This window comes from Sciurus vulgaris (genome assembly GCF_902686455.1).
Source record: "Sciurus vulgaris genome assembly, chromosome: 5".
Classification (NCBI taxonomy): domain Eukaryota; kingdom Metazoa; phylum Chordata; class Mammalia; order Rodentia; family Sciuridae; genus Sciurus; species Sciurus vulgaris.
Window position 1 is genome coordinate 50198126 of NC_136465.1, and position 24137 is coordinate 50222262.

The following is a 24137-nucleotide window of genomic DNA, read 5'->3' on the forward strand; positions in this document are numbered from 1 at the left end:
TAGAAGAGGAACACTAAGGTCTCTTCCCCTACCTTTCCTTTAGGCATCCTCTCAGAGAACCTGAAAGGATACTCCAAGGCTCTCCAACAGCTGGAAAGCCATCAGTTAATCCACTCCCTTTATATTCACTCTTTATTTTCTTAAAATCCCATAGACCAGCAATAATATGTTCAAAAACACAAATCTGAGAATATCCAATGTAATACGTAGACCATTATCACAGGTCCAATCTATAGCAGCTTTCAATTAACTTTTTTTAACATTGAAGAGTAATCTCTGATTGGTTGGGAGGCTTAGAGATTTTATTATATTCTTTTAAGAAATAATTTTTCAGCAAGAGGTTTCCATATTATTTCTAACTTACTTTTTGAAAATTTAGTAAATGACTAGTACCTAAGGTATCACTAAAATAAACTTCTTGTGTAGGGAGACAACTTCTGCATGACCCTATTCTTCTAGAAAGAAGGGTGAAAAAGGTCAGACCATTTGTGTCAAGGCCAGTAGAAAGAATGAGAATAATACCTCTTGTTTGTTTTTGTTTATTCTGTCATATTAAGGTAAGACTGAAAAAGACTTTAACAATATTTGAGATTCCAGAGAACTGCATGCTTTTGCTATTAGAAGACCTTTCTTGAAGCATCTGAACTTTAATTCTTAGAAACTGAAGAACTATGAAGATTTCAGGCATTTCTGTCAGGACACAATCATTCAAAACAATCTTCTAGATGCTTTATTTTCTGCACTTTCTTATACAAGATAACTCTCATCTATCAGAAGTCCATTACCATTGAAGGATTCAAAGCTCCAAGAGCTCAAAAATAATCAAAACTCACAAATTAGCATTATCAGTAGTCTAACACTTGGTTTAAATATTTGAAAGACAGCAAACACCAAATAATAAACGACCAAACAGAATATTATTATTTCTATGAGGTAATGACTCATTGACACTAAAACCACCTGAGACAAAGTTTCTATTACTCAGTTTCTATTGGTATAATGCCTTCATTCTTAATGTTCCTTATAGCATCACAGATTTTATAAATAAACAATACATTTTCAGCATTCCATAGCAATCATTTGCAAGAACTGCAATATACACCTGTATATTATACTAACATATAATACATAAGCATTTTGTCATACTATCATCTCAACAGAATACAAAAAGCTATACAGGACAGAACACCACAGAAGTTTTGAATATCCCCCTTCCCCAGATGTTAGCAGGTATCACTTTGTTTTACAGAGGATGAAAAATCAGAAATTTTGCATCCAGTGTTTGACTTCATCCTTCTACTCTATCGTCTTCTGGTACCACCATATCCTAGAATGAGAAGAGTAAAATTTTGATTAGTTTTTAAGAATAAATTAGAATTCCTTACAAAATTACATAAGTAATACATGTTTATTGTTAGCCAATGAATAAGAGACATAAAGGAAGGAATGAAGGAGTCAGTAGGTGGAACAGGACCATGAAGGACAGGGTGGCATCTCCCACAGCCACCCTCCCAAACATCAAGTCTAAGAACTCACACAAGCTTGCTGTGAATAACTTTTAGTCAGGAACCCAAAGAGCATTCTATAGCAGGTCAACATAGGACAGCTAACATTCAAAGTCTATGCCAAAAAGGCAGAGAGGTCAATAGAGCATAAGCCATCCTCTGGTATCCCTCATAACTCCAAGTCCAGTGATAAACAGAAGAAATGGGCTGGGGCAGGATTTCAATAGTCAGCATTACTTCTATCTACTTCACCACCTCACCCCTACCTACAGGTTCCAAATGGCAAGTTTTCCCATCTGTGTCCAGGTAAGAAAGTCTCTTAATTTTTTTCCAGGTTGCTTAGTAATATTTCATGATATTCTCTTTATATTAAGTCCCACATTTGTCTAGTGAATAGTTCTAATTTTTTTTACAAGTTTTGTTTCCTGTGAAAATGAGCTTTCTTTTGTCATGATGCCATATCCAACCATATATTTTCTCCAAATCACTAACCCACTTTTTCTCACCAAAAGTTTGTTTTATTAAACAGTGTCTCATTAGGTTGCCCAGGCTGGCCTTGAACTCCTTGGCCCAAGGAGCCCTCCTGCTTTAGCATCCCACGTAGATGGGATTACAGTCATGTGCCACTGTGCCTGGCTAGTAATGACCATCTAACATCTAACACTGCAAGTTAGTTTTGTTTTTGAACATCTGTAGATATTATAATCACTCTGTATGTTCTTTTATGTCAGGATTCTTTATCCTTGGTAGATCAATACACATTATAGCATAAAACTGCTTATTTATTTTCCTTGTTTCTCAGTATTCCAAGGAATAAACATAATTCAATTTATTCATCCATTTTACTGCTGACAGATAAAAGGGTTGCTTCCAGTTGGAGGTTATTATGAAAAGGAATGCTATGAACATTCTCATGTTTATCTGTCAGTGTACAAATACATGCATTTCTGTTGGCCCACCCTATCTGTGGGTTCCACATCTTCATATTAAAAATATTTCTTAAAAGGATTCAAGGTGTATCTCAGAAAAGGGTTTTCCTAGCATGCCCAAGGTTCTGGATACAATCCCTGGTGACAAGCAAGAAATATAACTTTTTGGGAAAAGAATTACATCTTGTATTAAAGATATATAGACTTTATTCCTGTCATTATTCCCTAAAAAATAAAATACAACTACTACTGACAGAGCATTTACATTACACGAGCTATTGAAAGTTATCTAGAAATAACTAGATTATTTGGAGGATGCCCTTATGTTATATGCAAATATTACATCATTTTTACATAAAGGACTGGACCAGGCTGGGGATTTAGTTCAATGGCAGTCAGCTTGCCTGGTGCATGCAAGGCCCTGGGTTCTATCCACAGCACCGGCAGAGGTTGATATGACTGGCGGGTACTGGAACCATCCCTTACAATATGAAAGGACAACCATATCTGAGAGTGATATGGTCCTGAGTATGCTTAGGTTCAATTTTAGTAGGTAATTCCTCTAGTGATTATATTAATTTATATTTAAACCAGTACTATAAGAATTTCATTCTCAAATTTTTAAACATGCTTAAGTACATTTTCCTATCAATTTCAGGAATTAATCATTTTTCTATGACTGAGAAATCTGTCGAAAAAGACAAATATAATCCACAGCAATTGCCAACTGCCTCACCACTCACCACATCTCCTGTTCTGCTGATTAGTTGATTGTTTAATTCCAAATAGTTACTACTTTGTTTTTTACATTTCACCTTTGCTTTTTACCAAATGTCCTCTTTATCATAATTGTATTATTGACAATTACCAAAAGTATGACTCAATATATTTTTTGAAGTTGGGCACAGTGGTGTGCTCCTATAATCTCAGCACTCAAGAGGCTTAAAGCAGGAAGATTACCCAAGCTCAGGAGTTTGAGACTAACCCAGGCAACACAGTATATAGCATATATACACATATAATTTTTAAAATTCTCCCGAAAATTCTTAGTAAATTCTACTCAGTAAATTCTGATTTGGAGTTTAAAAGATATCCAGAGATCACAGAATTAAATATTGTAAAAGCAGCCAGGAAGGTTTATATCAAAACCCTGGTTAGTGGTAGAACTGAGCCTAAATCAAATCTGTTTGATTTTACTATGAGAGGAAAGAACCAATCTGATTATACTTTAATCTGTTAATTGTGCTATTAATATTTTTGGTGGGTATACTACATAAAATCATGAATGCTAAATACAGTCATCATCTTAAGTTCCCAAACTATTATTATACTTTCCTGCTATATGATAGGAACATCTATATTTCTGCTCTTACCTGATGCCGTTCTGGTTTTTGTATCTGAGTTTGAACACGCTGAGTAGCTCCCTGGGCCTCCATGAAGTGGTGAGTAAGCACGACTATTCCATGTGCTAGAGTACGGAGGGTAAGATGGATGGTACCACGAGTTTGAAAAGGGTGTTGTTGCCCTTTAAAGACATAAAAATGGGTTAGGCATCCTTCTTGGAACTACAATTTTTAATAATCTTCCTGTTCCTAAATCATCAGAAGAAAATATTTCTATCAAATGATTTGTTCTGGTATATGAGGGTTTACATGGAATAAATCACTTTATATTTCTGTCATTGTTTTGGTCACAGGTATGTGGAAAGCAACTGACAGGAAATGAATAGTCTTTCACTGTGAATTTATACTCAGGTAAAATCTAAACTTAAAACTACCATTAATACTCAAGGCGCTGCAGAATCTGCTTTTTCACCCTTGAGTCTCATTCTACTGAAGTTGACTGTTCCCCAAAACTGTGCTTTTTTCTGTCTTCTCATTTACTCAGATGTCAAGTAAACAATCTTTTCTGTCTTGTGATGTATATAAAGATAACATAAAAAGAAAAAACAATGAAGGAAAATAACATACAATACTGATCAAAACACATATAGTAAACTTCGCCAAAGAATCTGATTTAATAGGGTCATGTCACCATAATTTATTTTCCTTAACAGAACCAAATGCAGTCAAATTAAAAGCAAATCAAAGAAGACTCAAAGGAAAAGTTAAACTAAAGGACAAATAAGATATAAGATCAATGCAATGCCTACCTATTGCTGCCAAATAAGTATCCCAATATTCCTCCAGTCCCCAGGCCGGTCCAGAACCCTGGTCCTGAATTTTCGTATCCTTGTGGTCCTGCAAAAGCACTCCCAAATCCAGAAGTTGCACCATGGCCAGCACTGTGTGGTCCTTAAAATAAGAACAATGTATTAGATTCTGTATCATCACTTAAATGTAACAACCTAAAAAAACTAACAGGACATTTTAAGTATTTCATTTGTACTATACTATTCATACTTGGGCCTCAACTTATAAACAAGTTGTATTCAAAAAGGCTATTTGTAAAAATATATGCTTTATAACCAAGGAGAGCATTTTCAACAGACAAGAGAAAGAGGTATGTATTTGGGGGCTTGAAGGGAGGGTCTTCCTGTAGAATTATATCTGCCTTGCTCAAGATGAGTTACTAGATGATGATCCAATTTTTCTAAGTTATGTCCTTTCTGTACCAAGAATCTCTCTTAAGAGGTCCAAGTGAGAGCTATAGCTGAGTCTGTAATGGAGGAAACCATTTAGGTATTTAATTGTACCAGTTGGGAAGGCAGATCTTTAAGAGATCAAAAAAGTATCTTCTTAAAGTTTTTAAAAAATCAATTTATAATAAATATATAGAAAAACATGCTAATCATCTGTGTATGACACAATATATTTGTACATATGCATCCATCCACATAACCACCACCCACATCAATAAACCATTCTGACACCCTACAAGGATCCTTGACAAATCCCAGTACATACCCATCTATATCTGACTTCCACACCATACTTTAGTTCTATTCCTGAACTTTTTAGAAAGAGGATCATAAGGATGTATACTCCTTTGTGTTTGGCATATAATTATAAGAGTCAACCCTACTGATGCACAGATCAGTAATTTTTTAACTCACGTAGTATACATTGTGTGAAAAACTCAATAGTTTACCCCACTCTAATGTTCTACTTCCAGGTTTTAGCTGTTGTGAATTAAAATGCTATCAACATTCTTGTGCATTTGGGAGTGCACATATGCTTTTATTTGTCTAAGGGAGGTAACTAGGAATGGAAATTCTGATAATAGGATAGGTATATGTTTAGTTTGAGTAGATACTGACATAACGACAGTTTTCCAAATTGTATTTACCATTCTGACTCCCAAAAACAAAAGTATGAAAGTTTCATCCCACAGCGATGGCATGCAACTGTAATTCCATGTACTTGGGAGGCTGAGGCAGGAGGATCATAAGTTCAAAGTCAACCTGGATAATACCTTCTAAGTAGCTAAGGTAATAGGTGTGTGCCACTGAGCCTGTCTACAACTTTACTAAGACTCTGTCACAAAATAAAATTTAAAAAGGGATGAGGATGTAGTTCAGTGGTAGAGTACTTGCCTAGCATGCTCCAGGCCCTGACTCAGTACTAAAAATGAAAGGAAAGGGGAGAAAAAAAAAGATGAAAGGTCCAGTCACTCTCTATCTTTTCCAATTCTTAGTACTCTTAATCATCTCACTTCGTTTTATTCTGCATTTTCCTAAAGACTAATAATGCTGAGTATATTCATATTATACTGGCCATCTGAATATCCTCTTTTATTAAATAGTTGTTCAAGTCCTCTGTCAATTTTGAAAATGGGGTTGTCTTTTCCCAGATTTGTGGAAGTTCTTCATATATTCTAGACATAAGTCTTTTGTTGGAAATGTTTTATAAATACTCTCTCCCCATGTGTGGCTTGCTGCCTTTTCACTCTCTTCATAGTGTTTTTTGATGAATAGATGTTCTTAATTTAAATAAATCTTATTCATCCATCTTTCCTTTTATGGCTAGTACTTTTTGTGTTCTGTTTAAGAAATCTTTGCCTATCCTAACATTATGGAAAAATTCTATTTCACTCTGGTAATTTGTTTTACCTTTTATGTTGAAATCTATAATACTTAATAAATTAATTTTTGTGTACAGTATGAGATAGGAGTCCAGGTAAATATTTATTACCAAAGCTGATTAAGTCTCCCCCATGTAGATGATTTATAATTTAATCAGACATCCTTAAAATCATGTTCACAATATATTCTTATAGAGAAACAGAACAGAGGAGTTTAAAGCAATTGAAAGTAAAAAATAGAATGAGAAGATAGATCTACTTTGGTTTCCCAATGTGAACATTTTCTCTTTCAGTAATAAGCAAAGGATTCACTACTTCATATCCCCCCATTTACTCCTCTCAGAGAGGAAAACATACCTGTGAATTCCGACTTAAAGCCTGGGGGAGAGGGTCCTGCGGAGTTGGTGAACCGCTGATAATGCTGAGAATATGAAGGATACTCAGAATACGGTGGAGGAGAATACTGACCATCACTAAGGAACAATTTATAAATTACAAAGGCAATAGTAAGAAGCACCGCAATGGTAACCAATCCACCAACGCCACAGGAATCCGCAGAGTACAACTTATAATAATAATCAGAGAAAGAGAAGCCATTGTGTTTTCCAGACTCTTTCAATTTTTGCAGACCAATTTCTGTATAATCTAAGTTATACTCCAAGCCACAGGAACCTCTTAGCACATACTGGTCTTCAGAGGACTCATAGCCCTCACAGCTCACCACAGTTTTTCCAAATTTGTACGCAACATCTAAATCAGTCTTACATTCCCACTGTGAAAAGAAAATAGAAATAAGTTACTAAAACCAAAAGATTTATTTTCTTTTAATATATACTCTTTGGGCTACACTAATCTGTCATAAAATGTACAAAATGAAGCAAGGGAATAATCAACAAAATTCAGGACAATTTCTTTGGTGAGGAAAAGCAAACTGGGGGCTTCAAAAAGACATTAGTGTTCTACCCCTTAAGCTGGGTAGTGGGTACACAAGTCTTCACCTTACCAGCACTGTTTTTGTTTTTCATGGTGCTACGGATTGAACCCAGGACCTTACCCAGCTAGGCAAGCATTCTATCACTGAGTTACACCCTAGTCTCTTATTACCAATCTTATCCCCTTCATATACATGTTATATAACGGTTTCTATTAAGTACTAGAATTTATAAAATTTAAACAAATTTTCAAAATGCTAACTTTTTCTATTGTTGTTTAAGATTTGCTTTTTAAGAAAAGATTTTAAAGATGTTAAGGCTCAAAACTCAGCATCATGTATGAAGACCTGGTAGCTACATATAGCATTCAGAGACATTTTACCACCTTCTAAAAAAAAAACTTTCTACACAAATTTTACAAAATCAAGGACTAACTTTCCAGGGTCCAATCCTATGTAATTCTGAAAGTTTTTGTTTTTGTTTTTTTTAATTATACGGAAAAATGCAACAATCACCCAAATTAGCTTCAAAAATTTCCACCTTAAAAAAATAAGCTCCAGTTTAAATTCTGCATTTTGTTACAGAGGTAGCATATTTCTTTGGCAATACTTAAAGAGATACAAGCTAAAGTAGATTTAATCAGTTCTATTGCCTTTGCTGATTTTGGTACAAGTTTATCTTTCTCTCTCAAAGTTAAAATACACTATTTTTTAAATGACAGCTTCATTGAGAAACGATTCACACAACATCCAATTCACACATTTCAGTGGTTTTCAGTATAGTCACAAAACTAGTTTTAAAGCATTTTCATCATCCCCAAAGAAATCTTAAACCCATTAGCAACACTGCCCATTTTCCCTCAAGCCTCCCTGCTCTATTACCAATCCTTTTTGAGTTTATATTGATTTCTTTATTCAGGACATTTCATATAAATGTAATCATATACTATGTGGGTCTTCGTGACTGGCTTCTTTCACTTAGTATTAACATTTTTAAAGTTTGTTCATTTTCTAGTATGTATCAGTACTTGCTAAATATTCTGAAAAATATTCTTCTGTATGGACATACCACATCTTATTACTGATGAAAGCATCAGTAATGGACATTTGGATTGTTTCTAACATTTTAGTTATTTAAATAACATTGCTGTAAACATTTATAGCAAATTTTTATGGGGAAATATCTTTTTCAATATTCTTGAATATATACATAGAAATGGAAAGACTAGAGCATGTGATAATTCCACAATTAACCTCTTGAGGAAATTCGTTTTTCAAAGCAGTGCACTGTTTTACATTCCCAACAGCAATTTACGAGGGTCTCCATATGCTCACCAGTACTATCTGTCTTGTTCATTCTAGTCATCTTATTGTTGTGAAGTGGTATCTTATTGCAGTTTTGATTTGCATTTCTCTAATGGCTACTAATGGTGGACATTTTTTGTGTTTATTGGTCATTTGCATATGTTTTTTAACGAAATATTGTTGTCTTACATTGTGAGAGTTCTTTATGTATGCTAGATACAAGTCTCTCATCAGATATGATTTACAAAGCTTCCTCCCATTCTGTGGATTTTTCGCTTTTCTTGATAGTTCCTTTAAATCCCAGAAGTTTTTAATTTGGATAATGTACAATTTTTCTTTTTGTTGCTGTTTTTACTACCCTATTTTATTTTTGAATAATTCTACTTGAAGGAAGAGCTATATGTTCCCTGATTTAAGTAAATAAAACATGCAAAATCTGTTATTTGTAGTATTTCATATTAACTGCCCTTTCCTTAATAGTATACACTAAAAGTAACTTTTAAGTACTATATTTAAAACTAAGCTCCTGCTACTGAACACAAGCTAACATATGATGTGTTCCACACTTATTTGTTGGTGCTATCTCTCTCTCTCTCTCTCTCTAAAAATTTTACTTCCTAACAGCACAAATACTTCCCCCGCTAAGTATTCCTCAAAGACAGCAGTCAGACACAACTTTACACTTTGTTGGTATGTGCATATAATGAGTATTGTATCTTTTCTACTAGAAAGAGAATTTTATTCTATTCTACTTCTTTGTATACTACACATTTAATATAAGTTTAAGGAAGGACATCACCTTTTTTTCCAACAAGATCATAAAAATAATTTAGAAATAAAATGGAAATGAGATGTCTGATTTAATCTGAAGATTTCATGATCTGATGTACCAATAGTGAAAAAATATGTTGTGAAATAAGTACCACCCAGCAAATACGAACTCTCTTTCTGAACTCATAGCCCATGCATAAAGGATTTATCAAATAATATTATTCTGTTGGAAGGGGAAATCATCAATATAAGATCCTTGTCTAGTGACCAGTCATCTTAAATCCTGTTTGGAAACAGGCAGAATACAAAATAGAAATATGTAAGTGGTGACTTAAAATAAATTCATTTAATAAAATCTATTCCATGTTTAAAACATACTAAGTTTTAGAACTTCAAGAACCTGGTCTAACCTATGTACAAAATACCAGCATCCCAAAGACAATAAATAATTAAAGCCTATGGATATTTAGAACTACCCTCAGTTCTAAAGCAATTTTAAATTAAGTATTTAAACAAACAAGGACACATGTAACCTACTATTTTAAATTTATGACTCCTCATCACCTTAATTTTATTTCTTAAGGGTAGGTTGGTAGTCTTTGAGAGTAACAGGAAAATGACAATCAGAATATATAAGAAGTAAAATGTTAGAAAGAAGTCACATACAAAAATTATTTCCAAGCTTTAAGATCAATTCAGTTTTTTGAAGAATGTTTCTTCCAGAGGAATAAATAATTTATTCATATATTTTTACATTGACCTGAAATTTTCCATATGTGCTTCCTCAAAATACTAATGTCCCAAATAAACAGTTTGTTGAATAAAAATTCCACTTAAACTGTCATCAATGTAGTAACTATTACCTGTACATCGTAACCATCCCAGCCTTTGTTCTGACACTGTATGACTTTTGGGGTATAAGAATCACAACCAGCTGTGCCTCCAACACATTTCAACTGTGGGATAGGATCCAGTCTACGGGAGGTGGTATACCGGTCATAGTGGAGAGTAAGAGCTTTTACATCTCGCAACAATATTCTGTCTGAAACAATAAGAACACAGATGAACACAGAATAAATATCTTGTCAAACATAGAAATAGATTCATCCTAATGAAGCTTTTGTCACAGGGAATAGTTTCAAAAGTAAAAGTGCCCTTTGAGATGACTAAGAGAGGATGAATCAGTTTCTTAAAGCCATCCTGACAGTATTCAGGTCTCACACACAAAATTCAGATAGCCACATCTTTCAGATCTCCTTTCAAGTCAGAAAGATGTTTATATATTATAAGTTTTACCAAACTTTCGCTAACTCATAAAAACAAAGTTCAATAGCCTAATATTTTGTACTACCATGTAATATTATAATTAAACATTAGTTACATAGTTAATTAAAATGGTAAAAAACACACAAGCATATTCCTAAAGTATACTTAATGATTTAAATGTACATCAACAGCTAACAATAAATTCTGACCTATTCTTACAGTGGAATACACTGTATTTTACAGCAGTTAAAATAAGGGAACCATAGTACACGAATTAAACTAGATAAACAGTGAAAACATTCTAAGCAAAATGGAAGTTACAGACTATGTCTAGTATGATACCTTTACATAAAGCTTGCAAAAAGGAAAAATGATACCAACCATAAATGTTGATATACATACATAGTAATAGTAAGAAAACAGACACAGGAATGATTAAACACCAAGTTCAGATGAGTATTTCTAGGGAGAGAGGAAGGGAAGAGATAACTAGCTCCATCCCTAATGTTTCATTAAATGGGAGGTTGAGGGGTATTGTAGCAGGATGAAGTGTAAAGATTAAATAAAACCCATTCTTTCTCTCACTTGCACTCTTACTGTCTTTGCTTATTGGTCACCATGAGGTGAGCAACTGTGCTCCACCACGTGCATTCTGCCATGATGTTCTGTTTCTCACAGGTCCAGAAACAATGAAGCCAAGTGACCGTGAAATGAAACCTCAGAAACCATGAGCCAAAATACATCTCTCTTCCTTCACAGTCGATGTACCTCAGATATTTTATCACAATAATGGAAAGTTAACAACTGAATGCTCTGTTGAGAGCACTGAAGAAGACAACAGAGAAGTAAGTTAAGAGACCATGACAACAATCTTGTTAAGAGATAATCTTGTTAGTGGAGATGTTGGGAAATGGTAAGATTCTGGCTGTGTTATAAGGGTAAAGAAATTGTCTATGGCCATACCACCCTAAACATACCTTATTTCATCTGAAGGTAAAGAATTTGTCTATAGTTTAGATGTAAGTTATGAAGGAAAAAGGGAAGTCAAGAATGCTTTCACTTTTCAGTAAGAGAAACTGGAACCCATAGTTACCTTTTATTGAAATGATGAAAACTGTGGATTAAGGAGGTTTGTGGTAGTTACTGTGGGTGGGGTCAATGGGGGTTGGGGAATAATTCAGTTTTAGACCTGTTAGGTTTGAGATGTCTATTAGATATGCAAATGCAGGTGGCAGGCAGACAGATCATGGAGGAAAAAGATTAAATAAAACTAAGTGGTGATACATGGGTATTCACTGTATACTTCTATATGTTTAAGTATTTAAAATATTTCACAACTTTAAAAATAAAAAGCATTTCACAAATTTCAAATTCAAAAATAACACTGGCAAATAGGTTTAAATATAAAAAAATTAAAACAGTAAAATTATGTCTGACATTCATGTACAAACATGAATTTCAATAAAAAACAAAGTGTCTTCCTATTTATCACTCCTGGATTATGGATAGGAGAGACTGTGGATTGGCTCCCTCAACATCCATTTTACTCACACTGGTGTGCTTTCCTGCAATACTCAAAGAATCTGAAAACCTCTTGCAGATATGGCTGTCAAAGGAATTTGATTCTACCAACCTGAAGAGCTGAATCAAGATGTGGAAGCAGAATTTAGATTTACACTATGCTCCATCTTTCTGGAGCAAGCACAGGTATGGATTTTCAAACTGCTGGGATCCCAGAGTCTTCTCATTAGCTTTCTGATTTTCAAAGACTAAATATGAACAATCTATTTTTCACTGCTACAGTGATGCAGCAGGCATCATTTTTCACCATTTTGTTTATATTCAATTCCATATATACAAATTTATCAAATGTTGCCTCCCCAAATTCCATTAAACTATAATAGATTGTCTTAATGATATAAATGAACAAGGTCAAATGAAACAGTACAGGAGATGGCAAAAGAATTTTAGGAGAAAGCAAACGACTACCAGGTAGTCCTAAGTGAAAGTCAAATGTCAAATCAGCAGGGGGGTGAAACTGAGAAACAACCTCATGTGTGTAACAGAATCCCCAACAGAAACAAAAAATGGCAGCTGTGGAATTAAAAGTGCCCAAAATATACACTATAGGGTTAAAGCTACTTAAGAAGAAGCTATATCCCCAGGTACTCTCCCTAACACCATGCTGCTGTAAATGCCCATTGTCCACCCAGGAAAATGCCTGGAGATTTAGTATCTGGAAAGAGTAAAACAGGGAGTTCTGCACTGGAGGCTTCCCACACAGAGGACAGTATGGGTTTAAATTTAAATAGGGATCCCAAGTGACTGTGTACACTCCAGATGCCGAAAGCATAGAACCTTTTCCACACATGGTTCACAAAATGCTAACAACCACACCTGTTCCTCCAAGTGGGAGACTAGAGTCCATTTCTCTTGTATATAACCAAGAAGAAATAATTAGATGTACTAACATCAGGAGTTTCTACCAAAAATAAACCACCAAGGTCACTTTGTAGTAAAGTTCAAAAATCAAAAAGTATGACCACACACTGACAGCTTCCAATCAGTATTTTGATTCCCTCACCCTTAATCATAGCAGAGAAAAGAATTCCTAGAAGGATGAGGCAAACCCCTAACATGGACGATAGCAATCAAGACAAAGCAAACCAAGAAGTGATCTGGAGGCAAAATCAGTCTGTATAGGGAGAAGAAAAAAAAAATTTTTTTTTAATGCAGCTATATAATATCCTCAGTAAGAAAATATAAGATCACACTAATAAAACAATTTTTTTAAAAAAAACAGGAAAAGAGCTCTCCAAAATTAAAAACAGGAAAACTGAGATGAAAAACTCAATTATTAAAGTTAAAGGTATGAAATGTTCATGGAAAATATGAGGAAAAATAAAAAAAGACAAGAACCATTTCAGGAAGTGGGTTTCTGAAAGAAACAGGGTTTTGTAAAGAAAGAACACAAAAGTTAAGTGGGACAAACTCAGGGACATAACTCAAGAAAAGATCTTACTCTGAAGTATATAAGGTGTCACACTTAAAGAACCCAATAAATACTTAGGCCTCAAAATGAAGAACACAAAGGCACACAAAAGATAAATTTTAGAATATTAAAGACAAAGAAAAGAAAGAAAAAAGCAAAATACTTATTAAAGATTATTCATTAGCAAATGAAATGAAGAAAAACACATGAAAACCAGAGGAGTAAAGAAATAGTATACAAAAGGACAAAAGAAATTTTAAGGAGAATGATGAAATGAAGATCTCAGGAGGACAGTCATATATCAGTCAGAGGGTAAGAAGTCCACATTGGAAGAGCATTGCTTAAAAGAAAGACAAAACAAGGACTCCAGCATTAAGATGCCTGCTGCTAACATACCATCTCAGCTTCATCTGGACAGAATGTCCAGGGGAACCTGGCTTTGAATTTTATCTGTATTTGGCTTGTCTTAATCTTCCGATGATGAAATTCCTCCTCTTTCTTCCATGTCTTGCAGTACCTGGGATAAGCTGAGGGCATAAATGTCAACACACAGAAAGAAGCATTCTGGGTTTAATCGACTGCTGGATGCCTGAGGCACACCATGCTAAGATTAGAACTTATAGAGCAATCTGCTCCTCATCTGGCCATATTTCTACCAAATGTTTACCATCTGATCCAGCAGAGCCCTAGATAGATGACCTATGATGAGCACTATGCTACCCATGATTTTCCTCAATGGCTTCCCCAGAAAGGACTCTTAAGTCTCAAGATAACTAAAAACAGAGACCTCCTTTATATTTCTAGGAAGAGTTTTTTCAAAACCTGTATAGCTTTACCACATGCGTGAAGAACTAGAGTGAGGAAATTATTCATTCAAATAATCATGGTAGTAGTTACCTTTGAGGAGATATGCTTAGAAAGGTGTACACAAAATGCTTCTCTTCTTTCTCTTAACTGGATGGAGATACACTGGTATTCATTTTATTATTATTTTTTAAACTATACATTTTTTTATGTATTCATCTATAATTATGTTTTACCAATTGTTTAAATGTCAAATACCTTTTACAATCAAAAAAAGGTGAAATCCGCTTCTTTTTTTCTTTTTTCTTTTTGGTATCAGGGATTGAACCCAGAGGTGCTTAATCACTAAGCTACATCCCCAGTTCTTTTATTTTTTATTTTGAAACACAGTCTTGCTAAGTTGTAATCTGGCTTTGAATTTGCAATCCTCCTGAGTTGCTAGGTTCACCGCTATGCACCACCACTCCCAGCTGGAATCTTGAATCCCACCTTTCCTCCAACATTTCTTTGATTACCAAACTTAACAGCCTAATAAGTACATTTCTTCTTTTTTTTTTTTTTTTCTTGCTCACTCAAACAGATACAAATATAGGGACTGTTTTGATTCTTGTCAGGTTATTTTCATAAAAACTAAATAACAGAATGGATATTACTCTAAATATTTTCACTTAATCATATAACACGGACATTCTTTTATGTCAGCAGATATCTCATTTATATTTTACCTAAAAAGGATTTAATGAATTCCACTAAGATTGATAGACCACATTCTCCCGTTAAGAGACTTATAGGCCACATTCTCTCACCAAAATATAATAAAACTAATTTGGACATGACAGAACATGCCTGTAATCCTAGTGACTGAAGAGTTGAGGCATGCACAAGGGTCTTGGTTTACATTCTCAGCACCAAAGAAAAAAGCAAAGAAAAAACTTAGAAGACATAAGTTAGAATAAAATGAGAAGACAAAAACCGTAGAATTTTTAAAAAGTAGAAAAACTAATAGGATAAGAAAATCATTCTTTATAAAGCAAATTAGCAAAAACCATTATGCAAAAAACTAGAAAACAGTTCTTAGATGTAAAATGTGAAAGGAATAAATGGAAAATTGTATGATAAACTTCTTTGAAACTTGATATGAACAGATCCTAAAACTTAAAAGTAAAAATGTAGAAAAGTTGCTAATATTTGAAGGAAATAGTAGCAAAGAAAGAAAACTTAGGCTATATAGAGTAAAACAGTTAATTCTATAGTAAATAGTACAGCACTGGCACAGAATTTAAAAAACTTGATCAATGAAATGGAATCAAGTACTGAGAAACAATCATGGATACATGAAAATTCTGTATATGACTAAGGTGACATTTCAATTCAGAGAAAGGGTTAGGGATGTAGCTCAGTGATAGAGTACTTGACTTGCATGTGCAAGGCCCTGGATTCAATTCCTAGTACCCCCAAAACAAACAAAAAGATTCAATTCAGAAGAAAAAAAGAACAAATTTGTGAATAAATAGTAGTGGGACAATAGATTATTCACAGAGGCAGTTAAATCCTGTCTCACACTATGTACAAAATTAATCTTTAATGCTCAAAAACTTCTGAAGAACACTGAGCTAAACAGTCATCACCAACTCTGACTTTGGTCAAGGCACTATCTGTGTAGTTTTCTCATGTACAAAATCAAGATGTTGGTATCAACCTTGAGATTTGTTGTGAAACTTAGATATAATTTGCTAAAATTACCTGGCAGAGTACTTGATGCATAATAGGTGATCAAGTATGAAAAATATTACTGCTTCCTTCCTACCCCTTTCAGTCTGTTTTCCAGAGTAGCCCATATTAGCCTTTAAAAATTTAAGTCATAAAATACTTTATTCTACCTTTCCCTTCAGATTTTTGATCAAATGTCCTTAATGGTGACTTCTTCCCTAATCCAGTTATATTTTTAAGTCCCCAATTCTGCCTGCACACCCTATCATCCTTCTGTTTTATCACTGTCCATACTGATTTTCACAATATGTCATGTGATTTACATGCTTATTTGTTTACTGCTTACTTCTCAACAGATGTAAATTCCTTGGGGACGAGCTACTGTTTTGTTCACAGCTATATTCACACCCAAGAGAGTGACTTAAATAGAAGACTAATTTCATAAAGAATTTTGAAGATTCTTATTTAATCTTTTTAGAATGGTGCCATTTTTTCAGATATATTTATTGCTCTATTGTTCTATGTTAGCTAAAGACAAAGTAAATGCATACAAGTCAAACACAGAATTAGCCAGTTGCTTTATCAGGACATGATAAGCAGAATATCAATACAGTACTTTCATAAAACATTTCCTCAACGTCACTAATGTGAATGAGAAATGAGTTTACTCTGCAAAGTATTTTGGTACTTTTTGTTCCAGAACAATAGTTTTATAGTGTAGTTAGACAAAGAGCCACCAGGAAGTGGTTCACCATTAATTTAAATGTGGTTATTTTTCCTTCTATAGTTACCCTGACTCTTCATCTGTAAACTTCCATTTTTTTTTTTTTTTTTTTTAAGAATTGAGAGTACAACTAATTAAATGTCTCATTCCAGGTTTTAAATTGCAATTCTAATTAAGTCTCTCATTTTTATACAACTTTCTAGGATTATATAAGGAAAATATACAGGCATTTAAATCCAACTCGACTTTTTATTTATTGGTAATTAAACATCCACATCAAATGGGTAGGAAAGTTAAGTGCTTGCAAACAGAGCCTTCTCTCTCATTTCAGCAGAAAGAAAACAAGATCTTACAAATAAAACTGCTACTTAAATTAAAACACGTAGGCATGTCCAATCGTCAAATCACAAATGCAATGTTGTTATGCTTTACAAGCTTTAATACCTTTACTCTCCAAAAATAACATTTTTGATGAAGTCACTTTTTAAATTTAATAACAAAATGATACAAAAGGGCCTTTTCCCTTATGTAAAAAATAAAAATAAAAATGTTTCTTTAAATTTCTGTATAAAAACTGATGTAACATAATGTACTTCACTGCAATGGCCAGAATAAAAAGCGGAGTTCTGCTCTCAGAAACAGTACAGTCTGGGCTTCTGTTACCAACTTTGTGACTCTGTCCACTAATTGTGACTCAGGCACTGCTGGTGGCATGACAACTATGAACCATAGCAACAGGCAGCCATGACAACAGTTGGCGACAATGACATCAGACAGCCATGAATACAAAGCCACGCAGATGAGTGTCGAACTCACCAGCCACTCACAGATTAGAGAGTTGTGGTCCGAGATGAAAGTGGCCAAAATCCCAGGGTGCACGGAAGGAAAAAAGGGAAGACTCGTCCCGCCCCACCTTCTCCCCAACCGTCCCCAAGACGGGTTGCTTTGGAGAGCAAAGCAGACAGGCAGGGTACAAATGATCAGCAGAGAGAAAGAAATGAATTACGGCAAAAAGCTTTAGGAGCGACGATGGGAAACGGTTGCCCGCAGTGGCTCAGGGTCCCAGCCAAAGGCGGCAGGAAAGAGCGAGTAGGTGTCTAAGGATCCCAAAGCACTTACCAGGGTCGTTCCAGCACAGGGCAGGGCCCGCGACCAGCAGAAAAAAGAACAGGTCCAGGAGCTGGCAGCGCCCGCCCACTCCCGGTCCCCGGGCCACTGCCATAGCGCTGGGTGAAGATGGCGCGCGGCGGCCAGGCACCCGTGGGCCCGCAAGGGGCTGCGGAAGTTTGCGCTGCGACGCAGCAACCCGGAATCTCCGGCCGCAGGGAAGCGAAGATTTAACTGCAGAGCCGCAGCCGCAGCGCAGATCCCGGCGTCGGTCTTACGTCACTACCGCTGCGGCACGTGGGAGGCTGTGAGTGGCCGCTACTGGCCCCGCCCCTGGGGCTTTTCACGCATGAGGGCTGGGAAGGGGCGGGGCGCAGCGATGCGGGCGTGGCCTAGCGCTGTGCGCCGCCTCATTGACCGGCTGGGCTGGGAATAGGGCCTAGTTGTGCTGTTTGGACCTGAGGTCTGGAAGATCAGTGCAAAGATGCTGAAGGTTGAAACAACTGCAACACTATAAATTGACTACAAATTGACTAAGTATTTCCAAAAACTCAATAACCTTCCTGCGAGAAGTTATGGTCCTTTATTCAGTTTTATGTATTCAGCACCTAGCATAGCTCTTGGCACATGATTGATGTTCTAGTACTGTTTGCTAAATACAGAGAAGACTGAGGTGATAGGTAGCAGGGGGACATACTGTGATTTCACAGTTTAGAACCTTTACATGTTTTTCTTGCACAGGGAAGATGTAAGAATGTAAAAAAGAGAGGAGAAAATATTGCGTGAATAAAGAACCATTTAGAAAAAAACACTCTTGAGTTTTGAGGTCTGAAAGACCTGGATTTCGTTCATTAAACAAATGTCGAATGCCTAACATTCAATTGGGCACTGTTTTGGCATAGAAAATACAACCTAGGGTCCTGTACTTTGAGAGCTTACATTGAAGTAGATTAGACAAAACAACATACAAATTAAACAACAAAAATAAGCAGGTAGTGATGTGTATTGGTAAAAATATAATATGGTAATACAGTAGAAACTGGGAGAGAAACTCTGGGAGGGTTTTGCCATGGAAGTGATTTTGAAGCTTGAGACCTGAAAGAGAAAGAACTAACCATACTAAAATCAGGGGACTAGCTTTCATGACCTAGAGAACAGTGCCCTGGTTTTGTGTTTCAAAGAACAGTCATTCACTCATTCATTAACTCAACAAAAACCCTTACATATTGAGTACCTACCAAACATCCAACAGTACCTACCTAGGTGATGCACTAGGCACTGGGACCCAAGGGTGAATAAAACAAAATTGGGGGTATGGGAGAGAGAAACAAGGTCGGTATAACTGAAACAAAGTAAGTTACTGGACAAGTGGAACAAGAGGAGGTCAAACTGGGGGTTTAGAGTAGGACCCAGCAGGATTAGCATACTGTAAAGATTACAGAGAATTCTGTTCTTAATGTTTCAAGTTAGACGTCTAGGAAGACATATCAAATAGTTGTTTGATATACAAATCCAAAATTCAAAGCTAAGTTAAATTTGGCAGTTATGTTATAAAAATGAAGATGGTATTTAATGGCATGGGAAGAGACATGTAGAGAATTAATTTAGATACGGCAAAGAAGTACCAAACTAGGAGAACATTAATGTTTGAACCTTGAGTAGAAGATCCTATAAAGAATCTGAAAAGTGAACTCTGGCGAAGAAGGAAAAACAATAGGAGAGTACTGATTATGGGAACTGAAAGAAAGAGGGAATGGTCAACAGTAGCTGCTGCTAAAAGATAGACACCAAAAAGTAACATTAAGATTTTGCAGTATAGAAATCACTACCTTAAAAAGAAAAATTTATTATTTGAGATTTCACTGAGTGTCATATATGCTTCTGGACAATAATGAACAAACTATAGAAGGTTGTATTAGTTTATATTCTAGTGAAAGAGAGAGCCAGCAAATAACATGTCAGATAAATAATAAGTGTCTTTAACCAAACAGATACATGTGGACAGTGTTACAGTAATAGATTAACTAGGAAACATTCCCTGTGAAACCAGTTAGAGCTGAGATCTAAGTAAAAGTATGTAAAAGGACTTATTTTTCTCCTTTCTACTCTCAGACTCATAATAGAGAACACTTCTATGACCAGATATGTTGTGGGAGTATTTCACTTACACAGCAAACAATTCTCAGGTGGACACCAACTGCATATCCTATATCACTTCAATTTTGACACTATCTATGGGGCAATAGTGTCAAACCCCAAAGGTTAAGGGCACAGCCCCACAAGACTGCTTCCTACCTCAGGGGCCAGTTGCCAGTGCCAAATTTTAACCTAAGTTTCGAACCGCCTATAAGGCACAATTCCTATTATCCCTCCCCACAAGTAAAATTATGTTTGGAACATATTTCAAAACAACATGAGGAAAAAATAATACGGAGGTGAGTGGAAGTGGGGATGGGGAGTATAAATAAGACAACATTGATCATATGTTGATATTTGAAGTTAACTGATGGTGCATGGGGAGCTCATTGTACTATTCTGCCTACTTTTTATATACAGTACTGTTATAGTTTGGACATGAGGTGTCCCCCAATAGCTCACATGTGAGACAATGCAGGAAGGTTCAGAGGAGAAACAATTGGGTTTTAAGAGTCTTAACCCAGTCAGTGAATTAATTGAAGTGGTAGGGTGTGGCTGGAGGAGGTGGGAATTGGGGCATGGCTATGGGTATATATTTTGTATCTGTATGACGTTTAGCTTCACTCAGGCCCTAAGAAATAGAGCCAGCCTCTATGGACTAAGACCTCTAAAACAGTGAGCCCTCAAATAAACCTTTCCTCCTTTATAGTTGTGGTGGTCAGGTCATTTAGTCACAGCAGCAAAATAGCTAATTAAAACAACTACTTAATTTTTTCATAATAAATTTTAAGAAACTTAAAACTTCTCTGAGATTTCTCTGAGTTGGTCTATAAGGACTAGTAATTATCAGTTTAAAAAATTGTGGAAAGGGTAAATTCAGATAAATCTTAAAGTACCCACAACATAGCAGCTGCTCAATAAACAAGAGATCTCTTCCTCTCACCCTGCCTCTGAATTAATCTTGGAGGATAGGAATCTTATCTCTTTGAAAAGTGTTGAAACTGTGAATAGTAAAATGAATTCATTATTATATGTAGAGAATACATGATATAACACCAACTAGTGTTTAGGATTCATTTGGAAAACTATTGAAAAAAACTGACATTCTTTTTTCAGACAATGATTTTCAAGCCTTGGTATATGTTAACATTTCAGATTTCTGGACCCTTTCCACAAAAGTTCTAATTGAGACGATGTGGATTTGGCACCTAGGAATTTGGGGAAAATCCCAAAGAATTTTGTTGTAGGTGATCTTTGAAATATTAAATTTGGAAACACTGTTTTAAAAGTATCAAGGTACTGGTCCCTAGATAGCATCAGTAGACCAAAAATAGTCCTTAGTGTGATAAAATGTTTTCTTACAAGAAACACTGAATCTCCTGGGAAAATTAAAAGAGCACAGTCTCCTAGGATTCTGTCACCATGGAAACAGGAGAATATAGAGCCCTTTCATCAGAAGAAAAATCCAGTTGCCCACTAATGTCAAAAAGGACACTCATAATACCCAATAAACTTATTCAAAAGAGAAAGTTAGGGACTACCACTTAACCACCCGTCAAAGACTTCCTAAAATGTGATCTTTCTTCAGGAGCTAAACTATAGGACTTGAGATGTGAACCTATCAATTTTCACTACCACCATTACTATTGGTCAGCTCTCTAACCACTGATCAGCAACGTCCCCTCAACTATCACCACTTTCCATGGAATACCATGGAACAAAATAAGAACAGGAGTTATGGTAGTATTTGGAGTGGAATCACTTACTTTTCCAGGAAATCTTAGTTTTGTGTTGCTATAACAGAATGCCATAGACTTGGTAATTTATAAAGAACAGAGTTTTCTTTCTTAGAGTTTTGTAGGCCAGGATGTCCAAGATTGAGGGACCACATCTGGTGAGGGCTTTCTTGCTGCATAACATGACTAAGGCTTCACATGCCCAGAGAAAAACAGGAGAGACTAAAATCCTGTCCTTAAGGCTGTTTATAATCAGCATTAACCCATTAGGTCGCTAACCTAAACACCTCCCACTAATGCCTCACCTCCTATGTTGCTTTGAGGATTAAGTTTCTTACATGCTTTTAAGGGGACACATTCAAACCATAGTATCTACCCACTCTGTTGAAGATTATTGAGAAGAATATAACTCCTTCAGTAGTTTAGTAATGGGAGCTGGTGATTCAGATTCCATCTAAACAGCACACAGTTCCATGGCATATATCCAAGTATGCCTTGTGTTTTTGCTACCACAACCCTTAAATGAAAAAAAAAAAAAAATTAATGGTACAGAGAAGAAATGGTAGAAAAAATTTTTACACTAACTTGAATGAAAAAAAATCTGACTCACAAGATAGCTACATATTTGAGGCATTAAGCCTTAAGAAGTGATCTATTTTTTTTGAAATGTAATTCAACCCTAGAAATAGGGAAGGGAAGCAGGGTGGACAAGTCCTTAGGCTTCCCAGTCGTTCTCTCTTTTTCAAGCATGTTGGAAACGTGACTTCTAATCATGCATTCAACAAAGTCTCGTATGCCAGTTTAAATGACTGAAAAAATCTAAAAAATTCAAATCTTACATTTCTCACCTCCACCGTGTCTCCTTTTAAAACCCTTGAAAAGATTCTCGGTGCTCAATATAGAAAAAAGTAGAACTCCCAAGATAGGACCGAAACCCTGAGCAATCTCATTGATCTTCTCTTCTCTCTCCAAATCACCTGGAGCTCCTTGCTCCATTTGATGCCAAAGCTTACCAGACACATGCACACTACTGCATCCTCATGGCTTTTTCCTCTTCCCTTACTTAACACACATGTTCAACCTTCTGTCCTCTCTCCCTTAGAGAAATCTTCCTTGGCAAATTCAAATCCTAGGTCTTCATGGGACTATTTACCCATTTTTCCTCTCACAAGAAAAGATAAAAACTTTGTCTTCCGTCTCAGATTCATTGGCTGGGACTTGTGAATTAAGCGGACAAAAAACAGATTAACAAGGGTGAAAATGATTTATTTTACATGTGTAATAAGGCTCCCCCCCCTCCCCCCGCAAAAGAAGATATAACGCAAAGAATCAGACCAGGGAGCAAGTATATTATCTTAAAAAAGAGGGATACATTGTAGAAAAGTGAGGGTCTGGACCTGTAGGAACAGTAAATTGTGAGAAGATAAATACATGGGGAAAAGCTAAAGGAAGATAAGGGTTATTGTAGTAACATATATGCAGACTCAAACTGATGCCATTTACAGGATCACTTCCTGATCACGGAAATGAGATTATTTATAATAGGGAAAATCTGCATTGCAATTTTTTTTTAAACATAAGTTTGGAACTTATGCTCTTGCTTTTAGGCAGAAAAGGGGGAAGAGCAGAGATTCTCCTTTATCTGCAGTTTCTTAACTGACTGAAGCTCAAAATAATCCTTGTCAAAGTGGGGTGTTTTAGAATGGTGTATTCGAATTCTCTTTATTAGCAATTATCGTTGTTGTAATTTTACAATTTTTCGTGTTAGTGTCCCTCTGTAGTCTGCAAGCAACTTAAAGACAAAAACCGCATCTGGTTTTGCTCACCCTGCTGTCTACCCCTTTTCCCCCAACACATAAACTGTTCAATAAATATTTGTAGGGAAGCTAAATAAACTTATCAGACTTCTGCTTTCTCCTTTTTTTCTTTTTCCTATTCCTTTTACTATCAAGAAGCGAACAATTCTCAGACTGCCAAGGGACTGTATTGGTATATTCCCCACCCACTTTAATGGGCCCTGCTGCTCCTAGCTCTGGAGGAGAGTCCTCACCAAAACCCTAGTTCAGTGTAGGAAACAGAAACCAAGCGCAGACCACCCAACCTTTATCACTAGGCTGGAAGCAGGAAGGAGAAATGGGTGCGCTTCTAGGAACTTAACACTATCCCCCAAAGACTTCGCAGGTGCCTTCGAGCGCTGC

At 35.8% G+C, this 24137-nt stretch overlaps 1 protein-coding gene across 1 annotated transcript; it reads right to left on the minus strand.

Annotated features, from left to right (window-relative positions):
• Positions 1-523: 523 nt before the first annotated feature.
• On the minus strand, positions 524-18331 carry SARAF (store-operated calcium entry associated regulatory factor). Its single transcript, XM_079140625.1, has 6 exons — positions 18080-18331; positions 10328-10506; positions 6815-7229; positions 4587-4728; positions 3808-3959; positions 524-1327 (listed from the first exon to the last, which is right to left on the minus strand). Exons 1-6 carry the CDS (start codon positions 18180-18182, stop codon positions 1302-1304), a joined length of 1017 nt encoding a protein of 338 aa, XP_078996751.1. The 5' UTR covers positions 18183-18331; the 3' UTR covers positions 524-1301.
• Positions 18332-24137: the final 5806 nt, after the last annotated feature.